Genomic DNA, 15,412 nt, shown 5'->3' with positions numbered 1-15,412 from the left:
CTGTGAGCTCAAAAATCATTAACCAGACCAAGAATCCCCTCATTGTTCGTAAGCTCCCCTTGCTTTCTGAACTTCCGAGGAAAAACCTCCCTGGTGTATGTGCACCTCCATCACACACACAACCTGAGGGACCTCCTTTCACTTACCCCAGGTTGATAAATAAGACAGTCTAACACTTCTCTCTGTCCTCAGACTCCGACTACAGGCCCCTCACTTAGACCTTTCTGCCTGCAGCCCATCTCCATCTAATGGCCTTTATCTTGTCTCTCATTCTCCCCATCTTCTGGGCACAGTCTGGCAACCCTCTGCCTTCACTATCACCCAAGTAGGCCCCGCACCTCCTTCCCCTGCCCATTAGCACAACCTACTCCTCCACTCAGAAAACCAAGCACAGCTTGTGCCCAACTTTCCCCCCTTCCCTGCCAACGCTGCCTCAGCTCAGCACCCCTCCATCACAGGAGCTCAGTAGCAACAGAGATATAAATGAAATCCTAGCTAAGCTTAGCTTCCCACTAGGTTTAGTGACCAATGCAGTGGCCTGGGAATCCACAAAGCTAAATTAGTTTAAGTCATCCACAGTGCAGCTGGGAGGATGGAGGGGCCCGCACCTGAGCTCTCCGGCTGGAGTCCTCATGAGTTTAACAAGAGCTCCAACTGCCTCCATGGGGCATAGAAAGTTACCATTGTGGGATCCCTTCCACCTCCTGGCCCTCCATCCCTGCACAACACTAAATGGGATTGAGAAGGGCTCCTGGGAGCTGCCTGGTGTTCCCAAATTGGCCTCCCAGTTTCTCCAGGTGCCCAGCAGGTTTCTGGGCTCATGCAATAGCAGCAGCACCTGCAGGGGAGTGGCGGCCTCTGCTGGTGATAGCCAGAACTTCAGCCCAACATCAAACCCACAGCAGCAGCTTTGTTCCAGCCAAAACTGCAGCATAAGGAACAGCATAACTAAGGAGGAGCAACTGGGATAGCAGCCAGACACCAACTTCCTATTTATTTATTTATCCAACTGTCCATCCATTTATTAGTTTTATATCCTGCTATATCCCAAGGGCTCAGAGCAAACCACAAAGAGGATTCTCTAACACTCCAAAACTCAAGGACCCAACTCCCCAACCATCACCTATAAGACCGAAGGTGCAAAAATAACCACTGCTACAGCTGTTGGCTGACCACACAAGCAACTGGCACTGCCCTGCCATGCCCCTGAGCTTAAGATACAAATTAGTCAACAAAATCCTCGACAGAAGAGTCTCAAAGTTGCTACAGGCCAACATTCATGCTGTCAAAAATAACTGGCCTCAACCAAATACCAAAGCAAGCAACACATCAGCCTCCAGTTCTATTGGTTTTTCTTCTCCAATGCCCTGTACTCTATTTTCATACATATCCCCTGTTCCCTTACATACTTGCAAGTTCCCATATAATCCAAACACCTGCTTGGGAGGGTGCATCTGCTATTATGATTTAACGTTTCCATGCTCCTACAGTATTAAAAGTTAGCTAAATCACTATTACGTGATCACACAAAACTTGCCAACCACACCTGCAGAGAATGTGGGTTTATAAAACTGTAAGTCACTGTAAAGCTTCCTTAATTTTAGTTGATCTACTCAGAGAACCAGGGAGAGGCAAGTTGTTGAGAGCGACTACTCTGCAGTGCAGCATTTTGGAACCTGGGAATGGCTTCTCTGATGCCGAGAATAAGAGGAGACTAACCTTTTAGACAACTCAAGAAATCATCAGACCAGTGCTGTGACAGAGAATGCATGTTGCTCAGAGGAGAGAGACAGAAAGCAAAAGTACTCTCTGCATTTAGCAGAGAAAGATGAATATTTCTCCATGTCCCTCCACTTTTATCATGATCAACAGCTTGTCGTCAGTGTGTTGCTAAAATTAGAATTACCCTGTGGGCATGGACACACACACACAATGAAGGATCCAGTGAAATCAATGATATTTTTTCAAAAATTAATATTTAATAAAATATTGTTAGGAATGATGTACTTTTCCTGGTTTGAAGCTTTCCTTCTCCTCATGGTTAATTCATGATTTCTATCAGTTATGAAAGGGAATTTATGGAACAGTGAGCTGACATTATTGATATTAAAGGAGCAGTATGATTGATGTGCTAATTGCATCGATTTTTCCTCCAGATTCTACTTTATTTTACACTAATGAACACACAGACCAGCTGTGACAGTAAACCAAGATAACACATTTACAACAGCAGCAGCAGAGATACTACTTTACAACTCCATGTGCATCTCATGGGCATTCCAGATTTCCCGGCCCCCTTCTCATGCATGGATGGTAATTACAGTGGAACAAGACAGTTCACAGCAGTGTTCTGATTCACACCATCTTATCAGGCAGTTAATATAAACCCGTTGTTTCAACTTAAGCAATAGCATTTACTTGAGTTCTCATCCACTGACAGAAACATCTGTCCTGCCCTTCACTTCCCTTCCCTCTTGCCTGAGCCTGCCTTTTACCTCAAATATAGTCTTCATTTACTGAACAGTAAAATCCAATATGAGTTTCTAGCCATGCCATTGCAATGCCTTAAGAATGTCTTCCTTACTTTAATTTTTTTCAGTTGCATTAGCATTTCACCACTAGCCATCACATCTGTTATTCCACACTACTAGAAGTCCACATCTGCCATAACCATTACAGTGAAAAGGAAGTTACCAGTGAACTATAGTTCATAAAATACTAAAAGAGCAACAACTGCTGTTTAGTATTCACTTCCAAAGTGCTAACCTCCATGGCCTAGGAGGGTATGCTATGATAATACTTAACAGATAGCATTTAGAGATGTAATTGGGACTGATAGATTTTTGTTAAAATGTGATCTATGAAAGGAGAGGGAATAGGCAGAGGCCACTGGTGATTAGTGTAACCAGACTAACAGAGGCTGTTTACTGAAAGCAAATATAATCCATGCAATAAAGCCCTCTTTGGAGAAATTGCTTGCAAGGGAAGAGACAATTTCACAGGGATGAGTAGGGGGGAAGGTCAGTAAGTTTCTATAAGAGTTATTTACAGAGAGAATATTGAAGAATCAGCTTCTCTGAAGGGAGAAATGTGAGTTTCTGTGGGGAGAAGCAGCTTTGCCTTGGTTTCAGATTTGATCGCAGATCAAGCTTCTGCTTTATGTAATGTTCATACAACCATGGACAACGTGGGAAAAATAATGTTCATCTCGCCAATAGATTTCTTTAAAAAAGTACTGTTTTTTGTCAGCAAAACTGACAAGCTGAAGAGACAGTTCATTTAGTCCAACCAAAGTCATGGCCTCAGTCACTTTACTAATGTATGTTGCAAAAGAAATATTATAAATAGAATTACAGACTTTATCGACTATTCATAACCTTTTCAGAGAGAAGCTGATGTATGGCTTGATTCTAAAATAAAGATTACTAAATTGTCTTGTTTGCAAAATGAATTATATCATCTGATTTTACATTTTCATCCAAAAAAAAAACCGTAACACTTTCCTCAAGCGTGTATATTTGTGTATGTATGTGTGGATCTAAGCACTTATAAAGTCCACAAAGGGAATGTGACAGGTTTAAATATAGTCGCAAAAGGATACTCATTCAACACATGCTGTGCTCAGCATTTGAGAGTCATCTAGTGATTGCTTAATAAGTTGTCAACTTCCATTATCAGTGTATTCTTTCAAAGCTTCTTTTGAAACTTCTGTTTGTGGGAGCAAAGGAGCAGGAATATGTTGGTCATGAAAAATACTAAACATAGGGAGGAAGTTTTGACTTGGAGGTCACAGTTTAAAATTTTTAAAAATAATTTGGTTTCAGTATTAACTATTTATCCAGCTATAAATTACATATTTATTCACTTGGATAAAATTATTGGCTTCAAACTGCTACCTCCTCAGATCCCTTCTCAGACTGACTACTGATTATATTAATCTGATTATTTCATTAATTAGAACATTTAATTCCAACCCAATATGGAAGCTAACTGGTGGAGTTGATTTTGATTTGAAAGCTGTTTCATTATTTTCAATTTAGCTGAGACTTAACAGCAGCATAGCTTTAATAACTTTTTCTTGATTTTATTTTTGTTTAATTTATACAGCAGGCCCACATCATATTTCTTTCAATAAACATCCTGGGTTTTAAATCTTTGAGGACTTGCACAGACACCAGCCAGTCAGCCTAAAAGACTTAACAAGTTCACCCTAATTGTCTTTGGTTCTCATAATGCCTAAAACTATTTTGTGTATAGAACAGAAATAATGAATTGGGACTACTGAGATGGTATGATCTGGCATGCTGCCTGTTGCATGCAATTAAAGTATTTTGACCTTATAAAGTTTCTTACAAAAAAAAAAAAAATCTCTTAATCAGAATTTTTCTTTTACAGTTTCTATTCAGCAGTTTTTTCTTGTTCTTCATTTTGAGTTGAGTCACTTGACACAACCAACTGCTGTGCATATTGATCTGGCCAATTTTGTCATCACTGGGAACAACTCAAATTGCCAAAGGGTGGGCATCAGCAAGAATGGTGCTCATGCTAGGGCAACTGAGCCAACTGAAGATGAAAAAAAGCTTGGCAGCTGCTGCTTGTGTTGTAGGCAGGGAAGGCCAAGGAAGGAAAGAAGTTAACTTGCACCGTGATGTGAGGTTATAACTTACTGCTACTAATGCTAAGTCTCACAAGAAGCTTAGAATAATTAGTCTTCCCACTACATATTTATAATAAAAAGCTGCATAACTTGTACAGAGAAGAGGCTTCTTGTTCACCATTGGAAGAATAGGTCCAGCTCACCATAGAATTGACACATTTTTCAGATTATCCGATATGAGCAAGAAAGGTAACTGCTGAAGGCCTTGTTGGATTAGACCAGGGGTATCCAACCTTTTTGAATGTGGGGCCGGATCATGAACTTTATCACCCAGTGGGCCGGCGAGCCATATTCAAAGACCTCCCAGGAGTCATATCACATCAGGAAGTGATGTCATGTGACCTTTGACACCAATGAAGTTGCAGAAAGTGACAATGAAATGGGTCTAACCAGTTCAAAACTCTCCCTCTATAGCATCCACCTCTGCCACTGTCTGAGACAGCATACTAAGCTAGATGGACCATGGGGCTGACCAAACACGGCACTTTTTATGCTCTTATGTTCAGAAGCTTTAATGTTCTTTGGCTGAGCTTCCAAACTATGGCTGAGATTTGCAAAAAGGGGTAGATACAAAGTTGTCATAAATGATTTGGTGCCCTCTAAATCCCATTCATTTTAATGGAAGTTGACCTTCTGACTTAGCTTTGAAAATCTCAGCCCAAGGTGCCAACCAAATGAGTCGAAATATATTTTGCATTTCTATGCAGTGCATCTATGTAGGGCTCTCCAAGCATTTTACAAACATTAAATTAACCTCAGGACGAGCCCAGCCGGAGCAGCAGGGGCTCAGCTGCCCTTCCCCCCTACCTGCACTGGTCAGTCCCAAGCACACGGCTACTGGGGATGGAAGGAGCCTGGCTGGGTCTGCCCCAGCTAGCAGAAGCGGCAGCAGAGCCATGTGCTGCTCGGGATGGGACGAACTTGGCTGGAGCAGCAGGGGCTGAGCTGCATTTTTCCCCTGCCTGCACTGGTCAGTCCCGAGAGGCACATGGCTCCGCTGCCACTTCTGCTGGCCGATGTAGACCCGGCTGGGTTCCTCCCGTCCCCAGCAGCACATGGGAAGCTGGCTTCAGCTGCATGCCGCTCCGGATGAGACAGACCCGCCCAGGCCAGCACCAGCCAGCAGAAGTGGCGGCGGTGCAGGTAGGGTCAGGACTGACCGGCGCAGATAGGGGGAAAGTGCAGCTGAGCCCCTGCTGCTCCAGCTGGGCTCATCCTGTCTTGAGCGGCACACAGCTACTCCTCTTCCCACACACGCTGCGTCAGCAACATCAAGCTGACACAGTGCATGTGGGAACCTTGTCCCTTCCCCAGCCCTTCAGCAGCCATTAAGAAGCTGCTGAGGGGTTGGGGGAGGGACAAGGGGTGGGAATGAAAGTAAACAGTGTTTTGTTTCCTGTCGCAGCACCGCGGGCCTCAGAAAACGGCTTGGTGGGCCGCACGTTGGACAAGCCTGTATTAGACCTTAGATGCCTCTATCTTGTTGTTACACTGCTTGATGCTCCAAATAATGTACTAATCTTTACTAACACATCAGAAAGTCATGGTTCACAGTGACTACATTTATCTGACATCTGATACCACCTGTGCAAGTGGCCACCAGTTGTCACATATCTGCCTCATACTGTTTGGCAGCACACTATTAGAAAGACATGCTCTGAAACATAATGGTAGAAGCAGAGTGCACAACAGTATTGGGAAAAAAACCCAACTTATGTTTAGGTAAATACTGTTCAATTAAAGCATCTCACATGTTCATACACAGAGTTATAAACAGTTCAATCAGTCTCTAGCCCAACTGTGAGGAACACATGAAAAGTCTAGAAGACTTAGGAAGAAATTATTCCTGGACTACTCCCAGTATCTGGGATAAATTAAAGAGACTATATTTTCTTCTCTAGTATTTGGCAAGAGTTAATATTCTATAAATTCCCCATAATACACACTCTTTATTGGAGTATATTTTAATACAAATATTTTATTTAAAAGTTATAGTAGTTAATATTGCTCAGGTATTTTAAATATTATGACAGAAAGTGGCAATTGTTCAAGATTTAACTCCAGGAAGGCATTTCCCTATCTTGTAGCATGGAGTGCATTAAAATTTGTCTCATCCTTTGACGGTGTCTTTTGTGTTAGTTCTGCACTCTCTCTCTCTCTCTCTCATATATATGGTATTACATAAAATAAACCTAGACTGAAGAAAAGTTCTTTAAAGTTTCAAAATCATACACCTGACATACAAGAAATACCAGATTTCCAGTTGCCTGTGCAACTTTAATATACTCCTTGCTTCATTCATCTTGAAAAATGAATGAAGCATAGGTCCTATGCTAAAAAAGGTGATATTATAATTAAATACATTATAGAAAAGTACATATACAAAGTCTTTGAACAAAAATTATACTGGTAGTCACAGATCTCATATTTCCTATTGCTGAAAGCTGCTGCCACTTGATGTGGACTTCTCTGACAATATTTAAGGTTGTATGTTATCTGGGCATATTGATAATAGTTTCCCAAGTAACGGAAGTCACAGAGGGAAATGCTATTGTTTAAGCTTTTATCTCAGGCAAACTTGAACATAATTTCATGGGACAAAAAAAAAAAAAAGCAAGCACCTCTGTTGCCTGAAGATTTTTCCACTGTACCAGATTTCAAAGACTTCCTGCAAGCACCTCTCTCCAAAAAGGTGGCAAAAATCCTTTATAATGGAATTGGCTAGGTACCTTAATATATAATATATAAATACTTTATAACACAACTCGAAAAGAGGTACAGTAGCTACAGCATCAAAACACAAAGTTTAATGTCTTCTCTGCGTGGAAAAATGTTAACAGTTATACCAGTATAGGTAAACCAGAGTAACTCTACCATATGGGCACTCTTATTTTTGCCTTGTTTTCAGGTTTAGCTGAAAAACAATCCCAAATGACAGGGGAAGAGCTCTTAAAAAAGAGGTACTCTTACATTGGCATAAGACCATTCATACATGAAGAAGGAGGGTTCTACCAGTATAACAACCATCACTGTTTAAATTCATTAAAACTTCATTTATTCCCCTCAAAATCTTTCTTGTGTAAGCAAACTTTGAAGTGGGCACCCCGTAAATCAAAATCCAAACCTTAGAACAAAAATCTCCAGAACTGAATGAAGAAGAATGGAGGTAAACATATAGGACAGATTCAAGGAAAATAAGAGGCAGAAGTTAACTGCTTACATTTTCATATGAACAATCATTTGAATTAGTGATGTAAACAGGTCAGGTCTGTGTTATAGGCAGCCACCAAGCATGGAGCAGTGCCAACTGCGGTGCAGCTAGTTTTGCACCCCACTTCCTCCCTAGGTCAGCTGTTGCTCTGGTTCTCCCCACCTAGTTATGCCACTGATTTGAATATACTGGATACTGATTTAATTTGAATAGAAAGTTAAGACTGACTGACATTTAAGAAAGAAGAAATATAGTCCCTCAGTCCATCCCAATATTTTTTAATTTCTCCCCCTTGAAAGTGCTCAAAGGGGACTTTTGGTGTAACACACATCTTAGGAGTAAGTTAAATCGGGTGATAAAAATGTAAATCAAATTAGGGAAGGCACTTGAGCTGCTTGCAGACGTTAAAACAAACAAAAAACCAGCACTTTAAACTTGGTGTGCACCCGCGCCAAGCCCAGCGCATGCCCAAAAAAGGCAGCATGTTAGTTGGACCCAGCTTGCCCAAAGTCTGCATAGATTGGGTGCATTAGTGGGGCTTTTTTGGCACTTTTATCCAATAGCTGATTGATTCTGCTTTAGATAAAGGCTCTAAAAAGCCCCACTGAAGCATCTGATCTATACAGATACTGCAGAGCCGAGTCGAAGTAATGTGCTGCTTCCTCTGGTATTTTGGGGATTTTTTTTATTATTTCTGGAAGCAGCCTTAATGTCTGAAAGCTTGTCCAACAGTTCTATGCAGTTGATCCAAGAAAAGATATCCCCAAAAATCCTTGCCTCTTGTAAAAACAAAATAATATGTTCCTAAAAGACAATAAGTCATCATATTTTGAGCTAAGTAATATAAAAAGGAACACTGAATACTTAAGGAACTTTCTATTTTTCCCTAATTGCTGTTTTAAGGCATGATAAGAGATTAGAGAAAAAACACATCATCTTTAAGCTCATTTTGCCCATTTGATAACATTTTGCATAGTTAGTTTCACTTCATGTATTACCAAATAAATCTCTACCGTCTTTCACATGCCAAGCGAACGGTAGAAGTAAGTTGTGGAAACATACATGACTGAAAAAAGTGATTGAAATATCACAGATATTGGCAGAAAGATGCAAGGACAAACATAGAAAATATCTGTTTTTTAAAGTAGACTAAGTTTTGCATATTCTATTCTCATTAACAACATGCTACTTGCCATACGGGCCCTCCCTGATACAACTGAACATATTTTATTGATTATCTGACTGACTAAGCCACATATTCAAAAAGGGAATACTCCATTCTTTCACACAAGAAAAGGAAGACTGATCAAGTATGCTAAATGCAGCTAGTTTCTTCACACTTGCATTTCAAGCTAAAAAGGTTGTTTTACTAGTTATTTTCCATTTCTATTTCTATCGTGGTTCAGGCATGCCCACTTACCTTTATAGTAACATTTCCTTTTGTTATTTTTCTCATGTTGAAGCCTACTGTAGGGATCATATCTTCTGTAAACTGCCCTGACTAAAGGGGAAACAAAAATGTTCTAATTAATGTAAGTAATAATTAATTGTTAATGTCAGCAATATTTCGTTTTGAGAACTGAACATGTTCATTCTTTATAAGAACCAATACATTCATTAACTAACTTTCTGGCTACATAAGAAGCTCTGCTGCAGTTTGTGTCTTTTCTTCCTTGGACTGGCAGAACTCATCACCAGCAGAGCCGGGGACCTTGCATAAAGTTTAATCCAAGTCTTGCAGCAAATCTGGGAGTAGCACTGCTGGAACTAGAAGAGAACTTGCCAACACCAGGACTTTTCCTCACCACTTTTCCCCACCTCAAAGTTCCTCACCACTGCTGCCAGCAATTCAGCCCCAACAGTAACGAAAGGTGACAGAGTACTGGCATAGGAAGCACTGCAGATGACACTGTCACCTTGGATACATCTGTCTATACCATGGCAGTACCACACCAAGCTCATCCCGGCACTGGCATACCCGACCCACAACTGCCCCTTGAACACTCCTAGAAATACACTGATGAAGATATCCTGGAGTCAACCCCAGCAGCCACTCTCAAGTAAGCCAATGACTGAGGGCTTGAAAACAGCCACAGAGCATCTTCACCACAGCACTGCCATACCTGGAACATGGCAGTTGGATTGGCTTAGTGGGCTGAGCTAAGAAACAGCTTGGGCTGGGCACACACACCACTGCTGCAGTGTAGACATGTCCCTTGAGTAGCAGGGTGCATTTTCTTTTGTCTCCTAAATATCTCCAACAGTAGAGGAAAAAACATTACTAAACAGAAACGTACCTGTGCTCCTTTACAGAACCACATGCCTAGCGGAAATAGCAAAAGTTTGAAATTGAGCTGACTCAGACAACATCTAGTTAGTTTCAATGTATGATGCAGGCACTGGACTCATTTGTTCAATATTTATTTTTATGCTGCGCACATATTTGGAAGCTAGAAACCAGTGATATTATTTATTATTCAAAACTGGAATCTTGGAAAAACTTGACAGATACATCAGGAACCTATTACAGTAAAAGCTTTGTTACCTGGCACCCATGAGAAATGGTGCGGGGGAGGATACCAAAATATGCCAGTTAATTGAGAGGCCCGAACAGGCATTTTTGCCTGTTCTGGCTGCTGCTTCTCCTGCCACCCCTCCCGCAGCATCACTGACCCTCCCGCGGGCTCCGCGCAGCCTGCCATTGGAGCTCACAGAAACCGGAGGTGTCATGGTGGGCACTTCCAGTTTCACTTTACCTTATAAGCTGGCATGCCAGTTAATAGAACATACCAGCTTGTAAGGTGCTAGTTATTGGAGTTTTTATTGTAAATATATTATCTGAATAAACCCAAAGAAAATATTTTTTCTATTTTTATTAAATCTAGATATCATATTAGATAGAAAGATATGGCTTTTTTATGATATACAATTACTTCGGCATTTGGAGGTCTCAGGGAGTCCTCAAAGAGCTAGTGTCTTCTTTATAGATCTGTCTTATCTTTCTGAGACTTTTTGATTATGATTAAAAGGAATTAATGACAAACTAGACAACAGCACTTTACAGTTCTATTGTCCGTACACAATAGGGAACTTTCCAGCTGGAAAATAATGGAGGAGGAGGACAAAGTGACTAAGCTATCTTTCGGATGTCAAGAAAAATGTTCAGATCACAGCATTTGTACAGGGCTATCAGCAACCTTGAAATGAAGAATAAAAGTTGATGAAACAGATCCTGCTTGCTTGGAAAGTCCTACAAGATTTGTATTTTGCACTTACAGATACTCAAGAGATACAGTCATACACTCTTTTTCTATTATATTTCAATATAAACTTACACAACATTCTGAAAATATATGAGTTTTGAAATTAACATTTTCAATATCTGTAAACACCGGTGTTATTACCAGTCACTATTACTATTAACAGCATCATATCCTGCTTTACTGTGCTGACTGAAATCCAAAATAATTTCATTAAAGATGGTGGAATTAGTCTGCATTTACACTGTTGAAACAAGACAATCTTAACCAAACTCTTCAGAGTAGTCTTTCCAAAAGTGTGTTTGAGGAGTACATAGTAACATGGGACCGTGATCCTGACTTTGGACCTCTTGATTCTACCGCAAACTGAACAACTGCTTATCATGCTTTTTTATGGTCCATCAGAATTTGCATTTAAGATTCTCATTCCTTTGTCGCAATGATATATTTTCTCCCCTTCCTCCCCCTTCCTTAGTCTGTGTATTACTTTATCTTGAACTATTTATCTGAGAACTGAAAACAATCCTTCTCTGATGGTTATCATGACATCTTATCTCAAATTCCAAGAGCACAATAAAGGAGCTTTGCCATCGCTGCAGCCTGTGCCTAACCCTATGTCAGAAAACACTGTAAAGAACCAGCCTCTGATAACTTCCTTCTTAAGCCACGTCTAGTGACAGAAGTACATTATTATTCACCAAGTCATCGCGGGTGCTGACAGCAATGTGGGGGGGCTGTATGTTCCATTTGTTGCCTAATCACACTCTGAGTTGAATTAAATAACATTCAAGGACAAAGAATTTTAAACAGAGGTGTACTGATATATTGGTTGCATGTCGGATCGGCACCGATAAAAGGAAAATTAACCTTATCGGCCTTTCTTAGCTGCTGTAGCCAATAATGTCACCAATAAATATGCCTTCTGGCCAGGGCCCCTGGACACAGCATGCAAGCCCACACCTGCAGCACACATGCAGCCAGAAATGCAGCTGGACAGCATGGAAAGTAGCACCTTGCAGTAAGTCTGTGCAGGGGAAGGGACGTAGTGGGGAGGGGGGGCAGATTGAGGGCCCCCCCCCAGGTGTGGGAGGGACTAGTACAGGGGCTGGGGGCACTGCCAAGCCAAGACAGTGAATGGGACCCCAGAGCCAGGGGCGGGAAGCAGGATGGAGCCCTAGGCTGCTTGTCCAGGGAGTGCGGCTCCCCATGGCTGCCTCCCCCCCACAGGGGAGACATTGGAGGGGGGCGTCACGTGCCTCCCTGGATTTGTGCATGGGGTGGATGTGGGCTGCCCGCTGCAGGCTCAAGGCCAGCCTCGTGTGGAGGAGTGGCTCCAGACTCTTCCCCTTGTGGGGGGCAGGCAGCAGCAGGACTGAGAAGGGTGGCTATAGGGGTGCTAAGGCAAATTTTGGGATGACTGTTGCCCTCTCAAGCCCCCCCTCCCAATGCCACCTCTGCTCAGGCCACTTTCCTCCACTGCCTTTCCCTCAGGAGTCCCATGCTGGCCATGTGCCCCCTGCCCACTCCACAGCATAGGGCTCCCAAGGGAAAGACAGCTGAGCAAAATGCTCTGGCAAGGCCAGTGCTAGGGGAGGCTTTGTCATCCCAAAATTTACCTTAGCTCCCCTGAAGCCATCCCTCCCAGCACTGCCACTACCATTACCACCCACCCCACACAGCTGAGCCCACCCCACTCACCCTCTCCAGGCCCAGCCCCCACAGCTGGGAAGAAGCTAGCACCACCCCGAGCCCCCAGCAAGCAGCCCTCATCCACGCTGTGTACAAATTCAGGGGGGCACATGCCTCCCCAAGGGAGTGCACACAACAGCAGGGAGTCACTCCCCATGCCCTCTGGAAGAACCACACACAGCTGCATTCTGCTGCCCGCCCAGTCCCAGGCTCCTATTCACTACTCTGGCTGGGCAGTGCCCCCAGACACAGCCCCTGCCCCACTCACTCCCTCAGCTTGATCTGTCCTCTTCAAGCCCCGTCCCTCCCCCCAAAGCCCTTCCCCTCCACAGGCTTACCTGCAGGGTGCTGCTCTCCACACTGCCCAGCTGCATTTCTGTAAATCAGCTATAGGATCAGTATCAGCTGATATGACCAGTTAATAATCAGCTATTGATACTGGCCAAGAAAATCTTTATCGGTACACCCTAGCTGAAAGTCCTGCCTGCTTCCTTCCAACGTTGTTACCACTAGTTAAGTTGTAGCAGTAATACATGACTGGGACATTTCCTAATGGAAAAACAACTGAAAACCTAAAAGTGTCAGCCCTTCCACTAATTTGTTCTTCTACAGTTTAGAGTAATAGGCTTGAAGTTTCTGCTGATCCCTGTATCCAGCACCATAAACACACTACTACTGGATCAGCCAGTCCTTGGTAAAGTACTATACCTCTTCCTTTCCTCTTACAGGAGAACTTCAATTTTTACAAATCTTGCAAATGGCAATCACTCTCCTCCCACAGCTTTGAGTAGGTGATTGAGAGCCATTTTCCTAAATGGAGTGAGGCTGACAGCACTGGTGGTAAGGCCCAGGTCATCAGCAACATCTAGATACCTGTTGTTTTGCCTTTTCCATTTGAACTTCATACATTTTCTCTTTGGTGATCTGTAGTTCCTTCTCATGTTTCCACTGCCACCTCCCATTCCCTGCCCTCCATTGTTCCATCTCTCTCCTCTTCCTTCCTCCTACAAACTCACAACACACTCCCTTTACCCACCTTTGCTCTTGCACCATAAACTAAAGCTAGCTATTGTGAGGCTATAGATATGTTTCTATCATCATTTCAGTCACTTTCCTTACATGTTACACTTTCCCCACGCTTTCTCTGGTTTTTGTGTTCTTAAAATCCTAGTTTTTCAAGGTAGAGACTGAGCCTTCAAGCACGCCTGGAAGCATCTAGTTCTTTGGTAGACAATATTCTAATATAAAGTAGCAATAAAAAGTAACAGGCAAAACGGAGAAGAGGGGTTGCACAGAGAAGTCAAAAGGAATGATGAACTGTGTAACTGTACAGGGATATTCAGTAAGCATCAAGGAGGCAAATCTCTAGGAAGGAGAACAATGGCAGGGAAAACTAGGAAGTGAAAGGTACCATACCAATTCAACCATAGGGACAACAATGGCATGCTAAGTAGAAATAGTGAAAGGTCACCGTCATGTAAAGAGCAAAGGAAAGGAAGTCACCAAAAAAGACTAAATCAGACATACTGTGCAGAGAGAGCTATCAAAGAAAGAGGGCTAAAGTTTAATTAGATGGACAGAGTCACTAGAGCGCTGCAGTTAAAAGAGCAGCATGATCTACACAAGGGCTGTCCAAATGGCAGCCACAGGCCACATGTAGCCTGCGAGTGGTCAAACCACAGCTGGTGGGGCCAGAAATTCTGCGTGAAGATGAGTAGTAGCAGCTAACTCCTGAGGCCACCAGGACCACCATGCTGTGCAGCCAGCACCTGGATGGTTAATGCTGCCGCCACTCATGCTCCCACACAGTCTCCCAAATAAGAGCCCCTTTGGGGCACTTTATAGCACCAGCAGCAGGGTGAGCAGGAGGAGTAACCCCATGGAGGCTGGCTGTCCTGCCGCTGGATTTCCATGTCAAGATCCCAGCTTTCAGAGGCAGGGCAGGTAGCGCACAGGGATTAACACCGCTGCTACCCCCACCACCCTGCAGTGCCAGAGCTAGGATGGTCCAAGCCCCTGGAGACTGACCCTGTGGCCAGGGGTGCTGCTGGTTAAGGCCCACGTCCTCCCCAAGCACCCCTCCTACCTCGTTTTGAACCTATGACCAGCACCCCCACCCCTGCTTTCTGCACTATGTGTCCCAAGGAGTCCGTTCGTCCCCCTTTCCTGTAGTCTCCCTGTCTGCAGGAGGCTAATGAAGAACGGGCTGGGCTGGGCTCACGTCATTTGGAAGGGGACAAACAGGGCCACCCCTTTCCCGATCTAACTGTGCCCGGCCCAACGGCTCCCCTCGTGCCCTGCCCGGCCCGCCCCGCCCCGCGTGCGTGTGCAGGGCCGGGCAGCGCCTCCCGGGCACCGCGGCTGTGGCGGCGGGCCCCGCGGTGCCGCAGCCCCCTCCTACCGCCAGCACGGTGAGCAGCGTGGTCTTGCCCGAGTACTGCAGCCCCACCAGCGTCAGCTCCATCTCCTCCTTCCAGAACAGCGAGCGCAGCCAGTCCAGCAGCCGCGCCACCAACGCCAGCATCGCGGCCAGCACCCCGGCCCACGGCACGGTACGGCACGGCGCGCCTCAGCTGGGCCGCGGGCGCGGCGGCC

The 15,412-nt window shown here is 43.9% G+C and overlaps 1 protein-coding gene across 1 annotated transcript in view; it reads right to left on the bottom strand.

Annotated features, from left to right (window-relative positions):
- The window catches only part of LOC109315655 (ADP-ribosylation factor-like protein 8B), a 31,728-nt gene extending 16,333 nt beyond the window's left edge, over positions 1–15,395 (bottom strand). Inside the window, exons 1-2 of the mRNA XM_019543457.1 lie at positions 15,219–15,395; positions 9,289–9,369 (exon numbers count right to left, since the gene is read on the bottom strand). Of these exons, the coding sequence (XP_019399002.1) occupies positions 9,289–9,369; positions 15,219–15,341 (204 nt within the window). The 5' untranslated portion in view covers positions 15,342–15,395. The remainder of the gene's footprint in view (positions 1–9,288; positions 9,370–15,218) is intronic.
- Between the last annotated feature and the right edge of the window lie 17 nt (positions 15,396–15,412).

This window comes from Crocodylus porosus, unplaced genomic scaffold (assembly GCF_001723895.1).
Source record: "Crocodylus porosus isolate Cpor-Errol unplaced genomic scaffold, CroPor_comp1, whole genome shotgun sequence".
In the NCBI taxonomy this organism is placed as follows: domain Eukaryota; kingdom Metazoa; phylum Chordata; order Crocodylia; family Crocodylidae; genus Crocodylus; species Crocodylus porosus.
Note: the sequence above shows the minus strand (reverse complement) of the source record. Positions and strands in the feature narration are given on the sequence as shown.